A 16,958-nucleotide genomic window follows, 5' to 3' on the forward strand; every position below is an offset into this window, starting at 1 on the left:
TGTGTAAGTGCTACTGAAATAGAGATTTACGGCTCAGTGTAGGAGAAAAAACCCGTTTTGAGAAAACGGCTTTTAAAAATATGTATTGTAATTGAAATCTATTGACACAAATAGATAAAGTGCTATAAAAGAAACACTTAGCGGGGTCTTTTGGATATTTTCTTTCCGCTAGTCTAAAAAAAATAATAAATGAAAAACCAAAAAGCCCAAAATCTTAAATATGACAGGTGCATGAAAAAACAGTGTTTTTAAGTGTCTCCCCTTAAGATGAGGATTTACACATGATTTATTTTACTCATAACCTGTAGTTTATATCTTTTTGGATTTGTATATAATATTGTATGTTGTTAAATAAATGTGTTTTTAATTAAGATGCAGAATATTTTTTGATGAATAAGGGATGGCCCACTTTACAAGACCAACTGACCCACTTTAACTGAAAATATTTCCATGCAAATAACACTTTTTATGAACCATACTCAAACTGAAATATTACTGTCGGACAATAAAGTTAACAAAAGTGATGTAGAAAAGAAAACTTTACCTGCAAGCACGTTCACAGGTGAAAAGCGATTATTTCGCGCCACCTAATGGCGGAATCATGAACAGGCCCAATTTATTAATACTACAGCAAACATAATCCATTACTATTCTCAGTAGCACACTAGCAAAGTTGTTTCTTTTCCTAGGATTAAAATATGATTGTATAAAAAAGCAGTAAGCTTCAAATGTTCAGACTTTCAAAGTATTATTATATAGCGCTTTCTCATAAAACAGCAGAAATTCAGAATGTTAATGCTTATTATACTTTATTAGAGTCCGCACCTAATTCGTGATTAACACAATTACCAACTGTAGTCTACTAGTTTCACCAGTTTCCGGTTTTACCTGTCTTTATGGACACGTCACCAGCTATTTATCTGTTGTTTTCTCGTTTTGTAATGTATTTGTAAAGCCTCCATGGGTTTTTAAAAGGAGGTATACAATATAATTAAAATTATTTTTAATAATAGCTACTGAATTCACACTTATCATTTGAGCACATTTAACTCGACCAATCAGAGACCGTTTCAGCGCCACCAAGACCCGCCCATCTCAACACCCCGCCCTTTTGTCATTTTAGTTGTCATTCTCGACTTGTTCCGTTCGTGTCGTTTAATTATTAACTCACGTACACTAATAACCTTCTCCCGTGTCTTGTGTGATTATGTGACTCACTCAGCGTTTTTCTAAAGTAGTTTCGGACACTTGTACATCATGCTGGTCTCCAGACCGGCAAAAGAAAGGGAAACGGTGAGGACTGAGGGACTTCAAGACTGAGGAAACCGAAACAAAGATGACGTTACACCATGAGGTTAAACACGACAAACTCATGAAGTTTGGTTCCGCCGCTTTTTACGCCTTTTGCTCGTTTTTCATCATCGTGGTGAATAAAAGTATTTTAACTGAGTACAAGTGAGTGTCAGCTTCCGGCTACAATAACATATGCTAGGATTATATGTACGTTACCAGTCAAAAGTTTTTGAACAGTACGATTTTTAATGTTTTTTAAAGAAATCTCTTCTGCTCAGCAAGCGTGCAATGATTTGATAAATTCTGAAATATTTTTACTATTTAAACTAACTGCTTTCTATGTGAATATGTTTAAAAATGTAATTTATTCCTGATTTCAAAGCTGCATTTTTAGCATCATTAACGTTACTCCAGTCACATGATCCTTCAGAAAGCATTCTCCATATTCTGATTTGCTGCTCACAAAACTTTTATTATTATTATTATTATGTTGAAAACTGCTGAGTAGAATTTTTTTAGGATTATGTGATTAAAAGAAAATTCAGAAGAACAAAATTTGTATAAAAATAGAAATCTTTTGCAGCAAATCAGCATGTTAGAATGATTTCTGAAGGATCATGTGACTGGAGTAATGATGCTAAAAATTCAGCTTTGTTCACAGGAATAAATTACATTTTCATATACATTCACATAGAAAGCAGTTCTTTTCAATAGTAAAAATATTTCACAATATTACTGCTTTTGCTGTATTTTGGATCAAATAAATGCAGGCTTGGTGAGCAGAAGAGACTTCTTTAGAAAACATTAAAAATCTTTTGACTAGTAGTGTATAAACAAACACATTTCCTCAGGTTGATTTAATTATAATGTGTGTTATTTTAACAGGTTTCCCTCATTTATGTTTCTTGGAATTGGGCAGGTGAGAAACATTCTAAAATTTAAATGTTTTGTTTTTATAGAAATGCATGAATCTGATTGTATTTTTGTTTATCATCATAGATGACAGCTACAGTCGTCATTCTGTATGTTGCCAAAATGAATAAATCCATCCATTTTCAAGACTTTGACAAAAGTATTCCTGGAAAGGTAATTAAGTCATTTAATATGTGCAGTTTTGATTTTAATGGCACAATCATTATTGATTATTGTTTATATTTATACTGTAGATTTTCCCTTTACCGTTGCTGTACATGGGGAATCACGTGACAGGACTTGGAGGAACAAAAAAGCTGAGGTAAAAAAACAAAACAAAACAAAAAAAAAACAGAAAGAGTTTTGCATAAAGACACGCTCATAGTTGGAGTTTTGTGTTTTTCAGCTTACCCATGTTCACCGTGCTCAGAAAATTCACCATTTTACTCACTATGATTATGGAATCCAGGATACTAAGGTATAACATTTTAGTTAAAATACTTTTTATTTTATGTATGGTCACTTTTTTGTTCAAAAATTTAAATCAAGTACATCATAAAGCCATTTTTTTTGCCTTACATTAAATCATTAAGGTAAGCAAACATATAATTATTATTTGTATTTTAATGCTGCATACAGCAGTTTTTTTTCCAGGTCAAAATATATTATAAGAAAATACACTTTCAATCTTACAGTAGCATACTTTTAGACTTTATTCATAATTTATTTTTATTTAATGGTGTTACATGTGTTATGTTCACTTGTGTTATAGCGGGGGTTGATATATATTAATATATAAAAAATATTTTCAAAAATAAACTAAAAATTCCCAAATCGTTCGTTCATAATTTGCCCGTCACATTTTATTGATATATTAAAAAAAAAGAAAAATCTATATCTATATCTATATGTCTATATATATCTATCCATATATATATAGAGAGAGAGAGAGATACAGATAGATATAGATATAGATATAGATATATAAAAAATATTTTCAAAAATATACAAAAAAAGGCCAAAAAAAAAAAAATTGTGGAAAACATATTTATGTAAGTATATTTGAAAACAATATATATTTTGTGTATTTTTAAAAATATTTTTAGATTTTGAGATACAAGTAGCCATAGTTTATATATATATATATATATATATATATATTATATATTATTTACTAATATAATTAATTTAAAAATAAATAAATTATATATATATATATATATATATTTGTATGTATAATTTTTTATATTTTTATTTATTTTTTAATAATATATATATTTATTTATTGATATATTCATAATTCACCCATGTTTGGTTTCATCATATCAGTAAAAAAAAGACAGTCAGGCTACTGCTAAATGAATCAGACATAGCTTGAAACACAACAAAATGAACCTCGAGCCGGAAAGAGTTTGCAACATGGAAAGCAACACTGTATGTAATAAAACACGAACAAACATAGTTTGCATAGCATTTCCTAGCTTTCACAAACCAGTGTTTATGTTGATGACAATGACAGTCTCTAAAACGCTTCCTTCTTTGGTCTGTTTGCCCATGCAGATGTATAGTTTCCACTGCTATCTGATATAAACAGCAGTCAATATGTCTGAAGTCAGTTGTTTTTAAAAAGTCAAAACAACAGCAATATATTAGCGCTTATCTGCTCAAAAAGATGTTTCCGATCCGTCTTTCTTTGGTTACTCCTGTGTTTCTCGTGAAGCAACTTGTAGCATTAAATTGACGGCATAATAAGACACTGTGTGTTTCTGTATTTATGTATTTTCAGGAAAACATTCGCTCCGTCACTGGTGTGCAGTGTTCTGGCTATAGTTGTAGGTGCTCTGGTGGCAGCCAGGTACATGAACACAGATCGTGATCATTCATATGTACGCATCTAAATGAACACGTGTGTTATGTTTATTAACTCTGAGCCACTGCTTCAGCTCGGACCTGTCCTTCAACGCAGAAGGATACACGTTTGTTCTGCTGAACGACGTCTTCACGGCCGCCAGTGGAGTTTACACTAAGAAAAAACTCGGGATGGAGGTACATGACAGCTTTATGACCGCATGAGTTATCAGTGATGGATGAATATTTTTAAAATATAACTAGTGCTTTGACACAACAGCGTATCTCCTGGAACAGGATATCAGATGTCAGTGACTAGTTGCTATCAGTGAACACTGATTAACGTTGGTTTTTGGTTAAAAATACACTTGAAAGTCATTTTGTGTAAATTTTACTACTTTAAACATCACACCCTGCTGATTAAACACAAATCTACAGGCAAACCTCATATGCAAACACATGTGAACCTGTGCATTCATTGATTTATTTGCTGTCTGTCCCTTCAGGGTCTTGGAAAATATGGGGTTTTGTTCTATAATGCTTTAATCATTATTATACCGACGGTCCTGGTGAGCGCTTACACTGGAGATTTACAGCAGGTCAGTGACAGCATAAAGATGAAGCAAACGACACTGTAAAAATGAGAATTTCAACATTTTAATATTTTCTTCTTGTATAAGGCTCTTAACTTTGAAGGATGGATGTCTGTAATGTTCATATTTCATTTTTTGTTGTCTTGCATCATGGGGTGAGTATGATTCTTGAACTCGTAATGTTTTTATAATAATTCAGAATGGCTAAGCCTGCATTTATTTGATCCAAAGTACAGTAGAATTTTGAAATATTGTTACTATTTAAAAAATTTGAATATATTTTCAAATGTAATGTATTCTTGTGATTTCAAGGCTGAATTCTTAGCATTGTTACTCCAGTCACATGATCCTTATATTCTGATTTGCTGCTCAAAATCATTTATTATTATTATTAGGTTTTTTACAGGTTTATATGATGAATAGAATGTTCAGAAGAACAGCATTTATCTGAAATAGAAATCTTTTGTGACATTCTAAATGTCTTTATCGTCACTTTTGATCAATTTAAAGCATCCTCGCTAAATAAAAGTATTAATTTCTATAATTTCTCCCCCCTCCAAAAAAATAAAAAATAAATATATATATATATATATATTACTCATAATTGACTCATTTATTAATTTTAAATATTGATATTAATGTTTGTTGAGCAGCAAATAAGCATATTAGAATGTGACACTGAAGACTGGAGTAATGATGCTGAAAATTCAGTTTTGATCACAGAAATAAATTACATTTTAACAGATTTTCACATAGAAAACAGTTATTTTAAATAATAAAAATATTTCACAATATTACTGTTTTTGCTGTATTTTCGATCAAATAAATGCAGGCTTGGTGAGCAGAAGAGAATTCTTTGAAAAATAAAAATCTTACTGTTCAAAAACTTTTGACTGGTAGTGTATTAACCTCAGTATTTTCTCATTTCAGGTTTATTTTGATGTATTCCATCATCCTCTGCAGTTATTATAACACAGCATTAACCACCACAGTCGTTGGAGCAATTAAAGTATTTTCATTCATTATTTCTAATTTTAATGTAATAATATTTTAATTATGTAAAGTTTATGTGGGTCTGAAAAAGGTTTTTCTCCATAAATTAAAGTCTTAAAAAAATCAGAACAGAAAGTCTTGCAATGAAAATGCAAAAAAAAAAAGATTTAAAAACTATTTTTCACAGTATTTGTTTTTAAAAATCTAAACACAGTTAAGAGATACATTTGCTTCAAATGCAAAATGTAAAATAAAATCTTAAATAATTGAAAGTGAAATGAGTTAAAATATCTGTCAGTGGAGAATAAACACTTGTTTTCTTTTGAAATAAGTGGATTTTTTTTTTTACTCCATTGGCAGATACTTGTTTTAGTTTTAATCATAAACTCATTTCATTTTGATCACTTTCACAGAAAACAAGCAGGGTTTGCCAGGTTTCCACAACAAAACTCTGATTCAGACGTAGCCCAATTGCTACGCAAAACTAGCCTAAAACTAGCCCAGTCGTTTCGAGTGGGGGTCCCCTGTTAAAAATTGCATTCCGGGTTGGTGGGTTCCCTGATAAAATTTGCATTTCAGAAGCTAAATATCACAAAAACAAAACATCCTTAATTCAAGATACATTTGCTTCAAATGTAAAATTAAAAGTTAAAATAATCTGCCAGTGAACAAAGTGGATAAAATTTGCATTTCACGGAAAAACGAAAAGAAAATTCAAATACATTTGCTTCAAATGCAAAATTAAAAGTTAAAATAATCTGTCAGTGAACTAAGTGGATAAAATTTGCATTTCACGGATACCTATCACAAAAACGAAACGTGCTTAATTCAAGATACATTTGCTTCAAATGCAAAATGTAAAATTAAATCTTGAAAAACTGAAGAAAATTAAATGAGTTAGTGTTAAAGTTAAAATAATCTGTCAGTGAATTAAGTGGATTTTTTTTTTTTTTTGACTCCACTGGCGTTTATTGTTCTACTTAAAATCATACATTAATTTTATTTTGATCAGCCAGGTTTTCACAATAAACAAAAATAGCCCAATCGTTTCGAATGGGGGTTCCCTGTTAAAAATTGCATTCCGGGGTGTAAAATACACATTTTTTTGGTGGGTTCCCTGGTAAAATTCACATTTCAGGGGATACATATCACAAAAACAAAACATAAATCAAGATACATTTGCTTCAAATGCAAAATGTAAAATTAAATTGAAAAAAAAAACAAATTTAAAGAGTTAAAATAATCTGTTAGTGAATTAAGTGGATTTTTTTTGACTCCATTGGCGTATTTTGTTCTACTTTTAACCATAAATGAATTTTATTTTGATCAGTTTCACAGAAGACAAGCAGGGTTGCCAGGTTTTCACAATAAAACAAAACTAGCCCAGTCGTTTCAAGTGGGGTTCCCTGTTAAAAAATTACATTCCGGGGTGTAAAATACACATTTTTTGGTGGGTTCCCTGGTAAATTTGCATTCTTGGGGCTAAATATCACGTTTTTGGGGTTGGGGTTGTTAAAGTAATCCGCAGATTTGTTAACACTGAAAACAAGACTTTAAATCTCAAAATCATTTTGTTTCTCTAGTAAATGTATCTTAATTTAAGAATGTTAATATATTTGTACTGGAAAACAACAAAAATACTAAGCAAGAACAGCTTTTTTGCCAAATGAATTAGAGATTGGTTTAAGCAATGGTTTTGTGCCCTTACATTTTCTTAAAAAGCATTAAATTTGCATTTATAAAACCTGCAGAAACCCTGAATGTAATATAAAATAATATAATACCAATTTATCATTGCGTTGCATTCTCTTTGTAAGTTATTATAGAGTTGTTTGTGTTTTCTCTCAGAATGTTGCTGTGATGTATATTGGCATGTTTATTGGTGGAGACTACATCTTCTCATGGACAAACTTCTTAGGCCTGAATATATGGTAGGAAACTATTTTAACCACATGTGAATTTCCAGCGCATCACTTTCCTAACGTTTCCTAACGCTGCGTTTCTCGTGTTCTCAGTATCTCGGCCGGTCTGATATACTCCTACATCACATTTCACAGCAGCGGCTCGTCAGAATCAAAGGTCCAACCGGCAGAAGACAAACTGATCGTTCACATCACAGAGAATCACCCGGAGAAAACATGATGCATTGCATCATTCACATCTTAGTGTTTAGTGTTGATTTATTAGATGTAGTATTTAAAAATCCTGTGGTGCTTAAATTATACAGAGATTTAAAGTTACTTTAGTTTCCCCTGTGTGCAGTGTTGGATGTAATACATTACAAGTAACTTGAGTTATGTAATCAGATTACTTTTTTTCAAATAACTAGTCAAGTAATGCATTTTAATTTACAAGAAAATATCTGAGTTACTTCTTTAACACCAGTTTTTTTATTTTATTTTTTTTTCCATTGATTGAAATCTCTCCTGTCCCCATGTCGAGAGAAATCGGGAGTAAGATGTTACTGTAGTTCTAGAATAAATGTAAACATGCATTAATTCATCTCACTCACAAATACTGATTCAGTATTCCAGTATTAAATGAATAAAAACAGTGAAATGCAACTCAGAGTATGACACAAACATGCAGTAATTAAATATGTTAATATCAAAATATCCTTTACAAAGTTAATTATCTTTTATGTATTTACTCCCATTTTATTTGCTGCTGACATTTAATGATCCAATTCAACAACACTAATAAGCAAAAATGACTCAAGATGAACTAACATTTGTTGTTCTGTATTTTATTTTTTTTTATTATTTTTAAGTTATTAAAACAATTATTAAAATAAAACATTAAATATATACATTTAAAAAACTTTCAATAAAAAAATCTCAAAAATGACAAAAACAATAAAACTATATATATATATGTGTGTGTGTGTGTGTGTAAAATCAAATTTTACTGTCTTATAACAACTGAATATATTAAAACTGAAATTAAAAATAAATTAAAAAATAAAACTATGTAGAAAAGAAAAAGTAATAATTAATAATATTTATATTATATTTATAATTTTAATAAATGACAAAAAATTACAAAAAAAAAAAAAAACTTTGATTTTTTTTTTTTTTTTTTTTTTCCATTAATAGAAAACTGAGTGAATATTCCAAAGGCTGGTTGACTTGAGATATTGCTAACTAAAACTGAAACCATGAAATAATAATAATTAAAAAAAAAACACTTTTATTTTAGCTTAAAAATTAGAAACATTTCTAATTTTTATTTAGTTTAGCTTTAGATTTTTTTGTTAAATAAATAAAAATATTTAAAAAACTAAATCAAAATTCAAATCTCAAAACTAACAAAAACACAACAAAACAGAATATAATATCAAAATATCCTTTACAAATGTATTTATCTTTTATGTATTTAATCCCATTTTATTAACCAGTATCTTGGCTGCTGACATTTAATAATCCAATTCAACAACACTAATAAGCAAAAATGACTCAAGATGAACTAACATTTGTTGTTCTGTATTTTATTTTTTTTCTTAAATTATTTTTAAGTTATTAAAACAATTATTAAAATAAAACATATTAAATATATAGATATATTTTAAAAACTTTCAATAAAAAAAAAAAATCTCACATTTGTTCTAACATTTTTGTTCATTTTATTTTTTTAAATTGCTGTAGAGTGTTGAACTTTCTTCTCATGTGTTCTACTGTATTTACTTTTCTTTCAGGCTTTTGGTGTGTTCAATTTGCTAAAAATAGAACTTTTTATATTAAAAAACAAACAAGCCCTGCCCAGATTTAAAAAGTAACACAAAAGTAACATAACACATTACTTTCAATAAAAAGTAACATAGTTACTTTTTTAGCTTTTTGACGCAACATCACTTTCAAAAGTAACATTCCCCAACACTGCAAAATAAAAACACATGCAACAACCAGGAAAGATTTAATATCATTTAATGAAGACTTGAAGTGCTAACACTAATTAGGAAAAGCCCGTTTACACATTTACAAAGTCCTTTCAGCACAGCGAACAGAACATCTTAAAAGAAAACGCTCGATTACATTCTGTTGTCGTGACGGGATCAGTTCAAGGTACGCGGTGCACGGCTTTCCGAAGGATTTCATGGGGGAATATATTATTTCAGTTACAAAACGGACAAAAAAAATGAATTTCCAATGACAAACATCTTCCAGTTTTTGCAGGCAGACGCGTTTAATCCAAATGAACAGGACGTAGTGTTACGGATCACGAAGACACCGAAATAAGTGCTTTTTGGATCCAGAATCTCATTCGATCTTTGGAAGTGTCGTGGATTAATATTGTAAGTGCTTCGGTTTAGACTAGTTTCTAAGCGTGTACCAATGCGGCATCTTAAAGCTGGTTAGTTTTACCGACGTTATTGCGAAGCCTGAGCCGGTGGCTTTAAATAGAGAATAAATACATGATTAAACATGACCAATGTGATGGACGACGGCGTACAAAGCGAACCGGACTAATGTGCCATCTGCCGTCAGCAAGTCTTCATCTTTAGCAGGTCGGTCACCGCACCCTGTTTCAAAACACACACACACACATCACATCACAACACACGCATGCCGGAATCCAAAAACAACGTCACATACACGAACAACCCCAACGAAACAAACACTCGTTCCCACAAAGTGCACAACGAAACAAACACGAGACGTCTCGTATCCTTTACAAGCTGAGAAAACGACGACATTCTTCATATGATATCACTACCATCATAGCAGCCTAAAGGTACAACAGGAAGCGAAATAAGGTGCTTGTAGCTTATATCAACCCGCGCGGGGTCTCGAAGGCGAGCAAAGTTGCCGATCATCCAGATCTGCTCCGCCGGTGTCGTTCAGGCGGAGAGGTTGTTGGCAAGCTCGATGAGCGCCAGAGCGCCGTGAAGACGCTCGCGCTGCTCCTGGAGACGCCGGCGTGCCGTACCGCCGCCGCCGCTCTTCTCGTCGTCCTGCTCTTCTTCTTCGCCTTCGTCGGACGGCAGGAAGTCCAGAGGATCCTGCTGCTCCTGGTCCTCCATAGTGGTCTTACTCAGAGTCTTTGCTTTCGACGGCACGGGCGTCCGCTGCTCCCTCGTCTGCCAGTATCTGACAAACACAAACAAATGCAATCACTCTAATGAACCTTCATATGCATTAATAAAAACTGAGTCAATATTCTCAGTGCTTTTTGGGTTGGACTTGAGTTATTGTAAACTAAAAAAAAAAAAAAAATAATATTTAATATTAATTTATTAAATTTATTTACAAAGAAACATTTCTACTTTTTAAATTTAGTTCAGCTTGAGGTGCTAAAATATAACTAAAACTAATTATTAAGAGTTATTAAAACAATTATTAAAATAAAAACAGAAATATTAAAAAAAAAGTCTCAAAAATAACAAATTTTTTAATTTATGTATGTGTGTAAATTTTGATTTTACTAATGTAAAACTGAATTTAAAAAATTACAAATAAATGTTATTGAAAAATTAAACTATATAGAAATTTAATAATACAATGTCTAAAAAAGAAACTCATTTTTATTTAAGAATATTCTGAAAAATAATTTTCCAAAAAAACAAAAACAACAACAAAAAAACCCAACAAAATTACACTTTTTTTTTATTAATAGAAAACTGAGTGATAGTCTCAGTGCTGGCTGACTTGAGATACTGAAACCATAAAATAATAATAAACTAACAATAATTACAATTTTATTTTAGCTTTAACATTTCTAAGTTTTATTTAGTTTCGCTTGAAAATATATATTTTTTTATTTAAAATAAAAAGTAAATAACCATAGAAATATTTAAAAAAAACAAAACAAAAAAAAACTGAACATAAAATTTTAAAATAATATAATACTGAAATGAAAATTACAAAATTTATTTAAAAAAAAGAAACTAAAATAAATAAAATGCATTAATTAAATTATTAACTAAAACGGTAATTATTTTAAAAAAAACAACAGAAATATACAAAAAAACAAATCTCAAAAATGGCAAAATAATATCTAAAACTGAAAGATATTATTATTTAAGAATGTATTGAAAAAATTATTTTAATAAATGGCAAAAACTACAACGAAATTACAAAAATAAATACATATTGGATGTTTTTCATTAATAGAAAACTTCAGTAACAGATTCTTTTGATTCAATTCTAGATAAAAAAAGAAAATCAAAAGAGATGATGCACATTTTATTTGTGCTTTTATTATGCCTTTAGTATTTCATTCACTGGATAATTTAAGTCAAGCCTGCTTATGTGACAATGTCAACAAGACATGATCACACCACACAATACTCAAACTTTGATACATGATATTTGTCATATGGGCAAATGAAGGCAGGCGACCTTTAATTGACAGGAAATAATCTGCATCCAGTGTCTGATAGTGTGAATATTTGTCTGACACATCAGTGCATCTCTTATTTTTGTGCGTGGATGATTTGCTCACCTTGCCAGCCATTCGGCCACAGCCTTGTTGTCGGCCCCCTGTGATTTCCCGGGGCCGCCCGTGGGCTCCTCGCGCTTCAGCCGCGCATATGGGTGTTTGGGACAGTGTCGGTTAGCGTGAGTGAATCGGCTACTGCAACCTACAACACACAGGGAGAACAAAAAGCTTTGAAATGACTTTACACACGTCACCCAACCAGCGTTGTTTACGGTAACTAATTTACTATTATAACTCTAGTTAAAAATGCAGTATGATTGACGTGAGTACTGTAGTCCAAACTCTGACTCAACGCTCATACGGGTTGCCAGATTGAGGACGTGCAACAGGAACGAGAACAGAAAGTTGATGAGTTGATTTATCCCTGTTTTAATATTCCTCTGGTCACAGAGCTTTTTAGGTGAGGTCAAATCTGCCGATCAGTTCATTTGCTAGCTTCAGTATGCTGAGTTTTCCCACCGACTGGCAACCCGAGGTGTCAAATTCCTTTTGGGTTAATTGGCAGAGGGCGGAGTCACACAAACCAAAACAAAAACAGACATTCCCCAAACAGACAAAGCCGAATAACACTGCGCTGTTTTTCCTGAGAAACAAGTGTGTGAACTTAGCATGCTGAAATGTTGAAATTTATATTTTAGATAATTTACTCTATTTCTGTTAACATAAAGATATAGTTTTCAGAATTATTTTTTTCCCCATCCAATGAGCAATAGAAACACTAACAGCCAATCAGAATCCATCTGAGCATTTAAAGCAGATAAATGCATTGCTTATAAATAACAAAAAAAATGTTGCTGATACAGTCGTCTTTTTTTGTGTGAACAGGTTTTTAGCACTAGAATTACTAGCATGAACACTAGAGAAACTACTACTCAGCTACTAATGCGGTTTGAGTGAAAGCAGTGAATCCTAACGCTCACCTTTCTCCGAACAGACGAAGGGTTTTTCTCCGGTGTGGAGGCGCTGATGGGTCTTCAGCTGTCCGCTCTGGACGAACGCTTTCCCGCAGTCTGGATAGTCACACAGGTAAGGTCTTTCACCTGAGACATGAAGAGGAACGTTAACGCTCTCGTTCTGTCATCTGAACACAAACAAACCCGTAGAGCTCAGTATGGCAGCACGGACCCGTGTGTGTGCGTTTGTGCGCCTGTAGCGATTTCTCGCGGGGAAAGACGCGGTTGCAGATGTTGCAGCGGATGCGGCTGGTGGAGTTTTCGCCCTCGTTGATCAGCTCTCGGACGGTGTCTGCCCGCGGGCGTCCGCGCCGAATGCCATCCTGAAATTAGACAGCAGGAAGATGCGTGTTAGACAGAATGATCCAAATAAACAGCCACTTTAACAGTGAACTATATACTTACTCTGAATCATGACACTATTGTCTTTTTTAGAGCTGCTTTACAGCTGAAATTCAGTTTGGTTTTCATAACTGATGCATTTTACAACATTAACACTATTATTTGCCTGTTTATTACTAGGATGCTGCTTCGAAACAATCTGTACTATAAAATAAAGCGCTACAGAAATGTTTATGTCCTGACTTTAATAATCGCAAGAGAATAACAATAATTAACTTTATTTTTCTAGTGCCATTGAAAGTTGCATATTTAAATGTTTACAAAAAAAAAAGAAAAAGAAAAACACAAGTGTTAAAAAAAAAAATTAAAACATGCCTTAAAACAGTAAAATGTACTAAAAAACCCACCCCCCCCCTGCATTTTAGCAACACCATATATTGTGATTAATATCTTTATGCAATAATGTAAAACACAATGTCATATAAATAGTGCTTTTCAGGTTCTCAAATTATTTGCTTATTTATTTATTATTTTCTATTTAAATTTGCTACCCCCTCTTGATTTGTTTTTACAATTATTTTTCATTATTATTATTTTTTACTTTACTGAGGATGACAGGGTTATCAGTAATGGTATCAAAGGAATAAATGAATGAGTGAATAATTTAAGGAATAAATGGATAAGTTAATAAATACATTTTAATAACTAGATAGCAGTTGAACTTTATATACACTGAAATGACAGAGCTTAGCATGTTTAAAGTAATTAGTACCAAATTAATTGTATATATAATATTTGTATACATTTTATTACAATAGAATATTATTATTATCATCATTGATATTACTTATTAAGCTATTTAAAGAAAGAATTTTATTTATTTTTCCATCTCTTTTCCCTCGTTTAATTATTAGTACCAATAATCCACCGGCTTTTATACTTTTTTTTCAAATATGATACTACTATATATCATTATTAGTATATAACACAACTGTACATTAATAGGATTACTTATTTTCCCCCTTCTTTCCATCTTTTATTCTATATAGGCTGTGGAAAATGTTTACAACACACATTCTGTTTATTCATATATCTGTCTTTGCTTTTGATATATTCCTGTTGTTGTTACTGTCATTAATTTTTTTGCAACTTATGTCATGTCTGTCATTTCTCAATTTGTCACATTTTCAATAAATAAACAATCAGTGACATGTCATAACCACATAAATATTATATATTTATATATAAATATACACCATATTAACATTAAAGGCTAGACTCATGCCAAACTTACGAATACTACTTTTATAATTGTATTAATAACTAGTATACCAGTACACCAATTTACCAATATTAAAAAAACTAAATTATATGCAATCTTTCAAACTGATACTTGAAAAAAAAAACCTTATTTTCCCACGAAAAATTGTAATTACATTGTAATTGCATAGTAATAGCATATTAACATAACACCACATATTATGATTAACATAATCCTTTGTCATATGAATAGTGACATGTCACAATTACGTAAATTGTATTTATTTATATCATTTTACACCTTATGACAGCATTAAAGTCTGCATTCATGGCAAAATAGTCTTAATAACAGTACTTCAGTGACTAGTATGCAATAATTTACCTATATTATCAAAAATTAGTAAAAACAAATTATATGCAATCTTTCAAACTGATACTTGATAGTTAATTTAGTGAAAACTTTTCAAAATAAGACACTGTAACAAAATATGTGTTACAGTCTAGCAACCATGTAAATATTAGTGTGTCACTGTGTTAACAGTCATTTTGAGGTAAGTGGTAATTTCTAGAAGCATAATCGCTAACGTTTTGGCGCGCACGTCTGACGTCACATCCAACTTCCAGCTGCCGCACAATGGAGGAGAATTTAAATTCCCATTCAGCGCGCGCGTTTTGCATATGGCGCATTCATGTTACAATTATGTACGCGGTAAACCGAATCTCAGAATCACTTCGCATATAAATAATACGTGCTAATAAAAATATAAAAGTGCCCCTGTGTCATATAATACAGTATGCAGTACAGTTATTTAGTTTGAACCTCACCTTGAGGTGCTCCGGGCAGGAGTTGACATCTGATTCGGCGGGAGAGCCGCTGTTTCGGGTCGGTGAGGCGGTCCCGCTGCCCGATCCAGGGCTCAGAGTCACATTGTGCGCGTTTTCGCCCCAGCGCCACGGGTAAACCATAAAGTCGCTGAATCCGGGGCTGGTGGGCATCAGAGAGTCCGCCGCTTTCGGTTTGATGGGCGTCGTCTTGATCACGGACACCAGAACTCTTTTCGGCGAGTCGTTACAAAATATCACTTGGTGTTTGCTGTCAGCCATCGCAAATAACGTTCAGTTAAAATGAAGCTTAAAACCGTTCAGTTAAAAAAAATCTATACAAAAAAAAGTGTAAATAAGTGCAGTTGGAGGAATATCCCGCCTTTAACGTTCCGCCGTTAGTCGCTGTATCATAAAGTCAGTCATTCCCAATGTTACATGTATCGCTGTTCCAGCTCGCGGCGCCTTTGATTCCCTTCTTGTCCTGCAATCTCACTGGCAGAAGTTACTTCAGTGACCCCAACTCACTCGGTGCTTTCCCGCGTTGGAAATCGCGCCCGAGCGCTGCGCCCAGCCAATCAGCGAAGAGAACGTTACGGCGCTCGCGCCATGCTGCCGGGAACTAACCAATGGCAGACGCCGTGGCATTAGCGCAGCCAATCAGAGTTCCTTGACGCCGCAACGCTTTTTAAATATGGCAGAGCGCGCTCTTTCTGACTGACGCAGAGGCTGTCCAATCGCAAGAGTCCTTGTGTACTGTACGGGCGGGATCTTATGCATTCTTTCCTGCAGTTTAACGTCTCCCGCGCATAATGTTTACATTTACATCGATTTAAAGGGAAAGGCGGGCGGAGACGGTGGCGCGAAAGTTACGTAATCAAACCGTCTTTTGTTTCATTGTGTTTCAGCAGCTGTCTCCATAAAGCAAATGTGAAGCATAAAACCCTTTAATTACTTTATTCTTAGTCAAATAAAAGCATCACGTGTGAAACATCTGCTGTGGTTCTTTCAGGGCCTTCATTTGAAAATTAAATTTTGAAATTGTTGAAAATGTTGAAAGACTTTAGAATCATTTCCACATTTCACTCAGCCCTGTTTTAAAGACTCTCATTTTATTTTTTTATTGTGTTTTTATTAATGGGTGATTCTTTGTTAAGATATTAAAGAGTAAGTCAAACATTAAACCCATTTTTGGTGTGTTTTTTATTTCTTATAGAATTGCAGTTCTTTTGGGAGACATGCATGCTTAAATGCAAAAAAATGCATTTATAATATTTTCTAAATATCTTTTCCAACATTATTCTCACATTCGTTTTGCAGAGGAGAAATTATAGGAAAAAAATTACTGGAACCTAAAAACTGACATATTAAACATACAAATAAAATAATAAATAATAATGAGACTAAGAACTCTTTTTAATATCGTTTTCATTTTTTATTAACCTAGCCTAAGGGCTTTGTTTATTTATTTATTATTAAAAAATTCTGGAACCTAAAAATTGGT

At 32.4% G+C, this 16,958-nt stretch overlaps 2 protein-coding genes across 2 annotated transcripts; one reads left to right on the plus strand and one right to left on the minus strand.

Moving 5' to 3' along the window:
• Nucleotides 1-1,109: 1,109 nt before the first annotated feature.
• Nucleotides 1,110-8,221, plus strand: slc35d2 (solute carrier family 35 member D2). The gene is made up of 12 exons (XM_051116784.1): nucleotides 1,110-1,455; nucleotides 2,179-2,212; nucleotides 2,293-2,379; nucleotides 2,460-2,527; nucleotides 2,612-2,683; nucleotides 3,992-4,060; nucleotides 4,149-4,251; nucleotides 4,560-4,652; nucleotides 4,734-4,801; nucleotides 5,577-5,655; nucleotides 7,488-7,570; nucleotides 7,655-8,221. Exons 1-12 carry the CDS (start codon nucleotides 1,337-1,339, stop codon nucleotides 7,779-7,781), a joined length of 1,002 nt encoding a protein of 333 aa, XP_050972741.1. The 5' UTR covers nucleotides 1,110-1,336; the 3' UTR covers nucleotides 7,782-8,221.
• A 1,324-nt stretch (nucleotides 8,222-9,545) lies between these two features.
• Nucleotides 9,546-16,052, minus strand: znf367 (zinc finger protein 367). Its single transcript, XM_051116452.1, has 5 exons — nucleotides 15,458-16,052; nucleotides 13,203-13,353; nucleotides 12,998-13,117; nucleotides 12,081-12,219; nucleotides 9,546-10,726 (listed from the first exon to the last, which is right to left on the minus strand). Exons 1-5 carry the CDS (start codon nucleotides 15,734-15,736, stop codon nucleotides 10,477-10,479), a joined length of 939 nt encoding a protein of 312 aa, XP_050972409.1. The 5' UTR covers nucleotides 15,737-16,052; the 3' UTR covers nucleotides 9,546-10,476.
• Nucleotides 16,053-16,958: the final 906 nt, after the last annotated feature.

The sequence above is a fragment of the Labeo rohita genome, chromosome 8 (assembly GCF_022985175.1).
Source record: "Labeo rohita strain BAU-BD-2019 chromosome 8, IGBB_LRoh.1.0, whole genome shotgun sequence".
Lineage (NCBI taxonomy): Eukaryota > Metazoa > Chordata > Actinopteri > Cypriniformes > Cyprinidae > Labeo > Labeo rohita.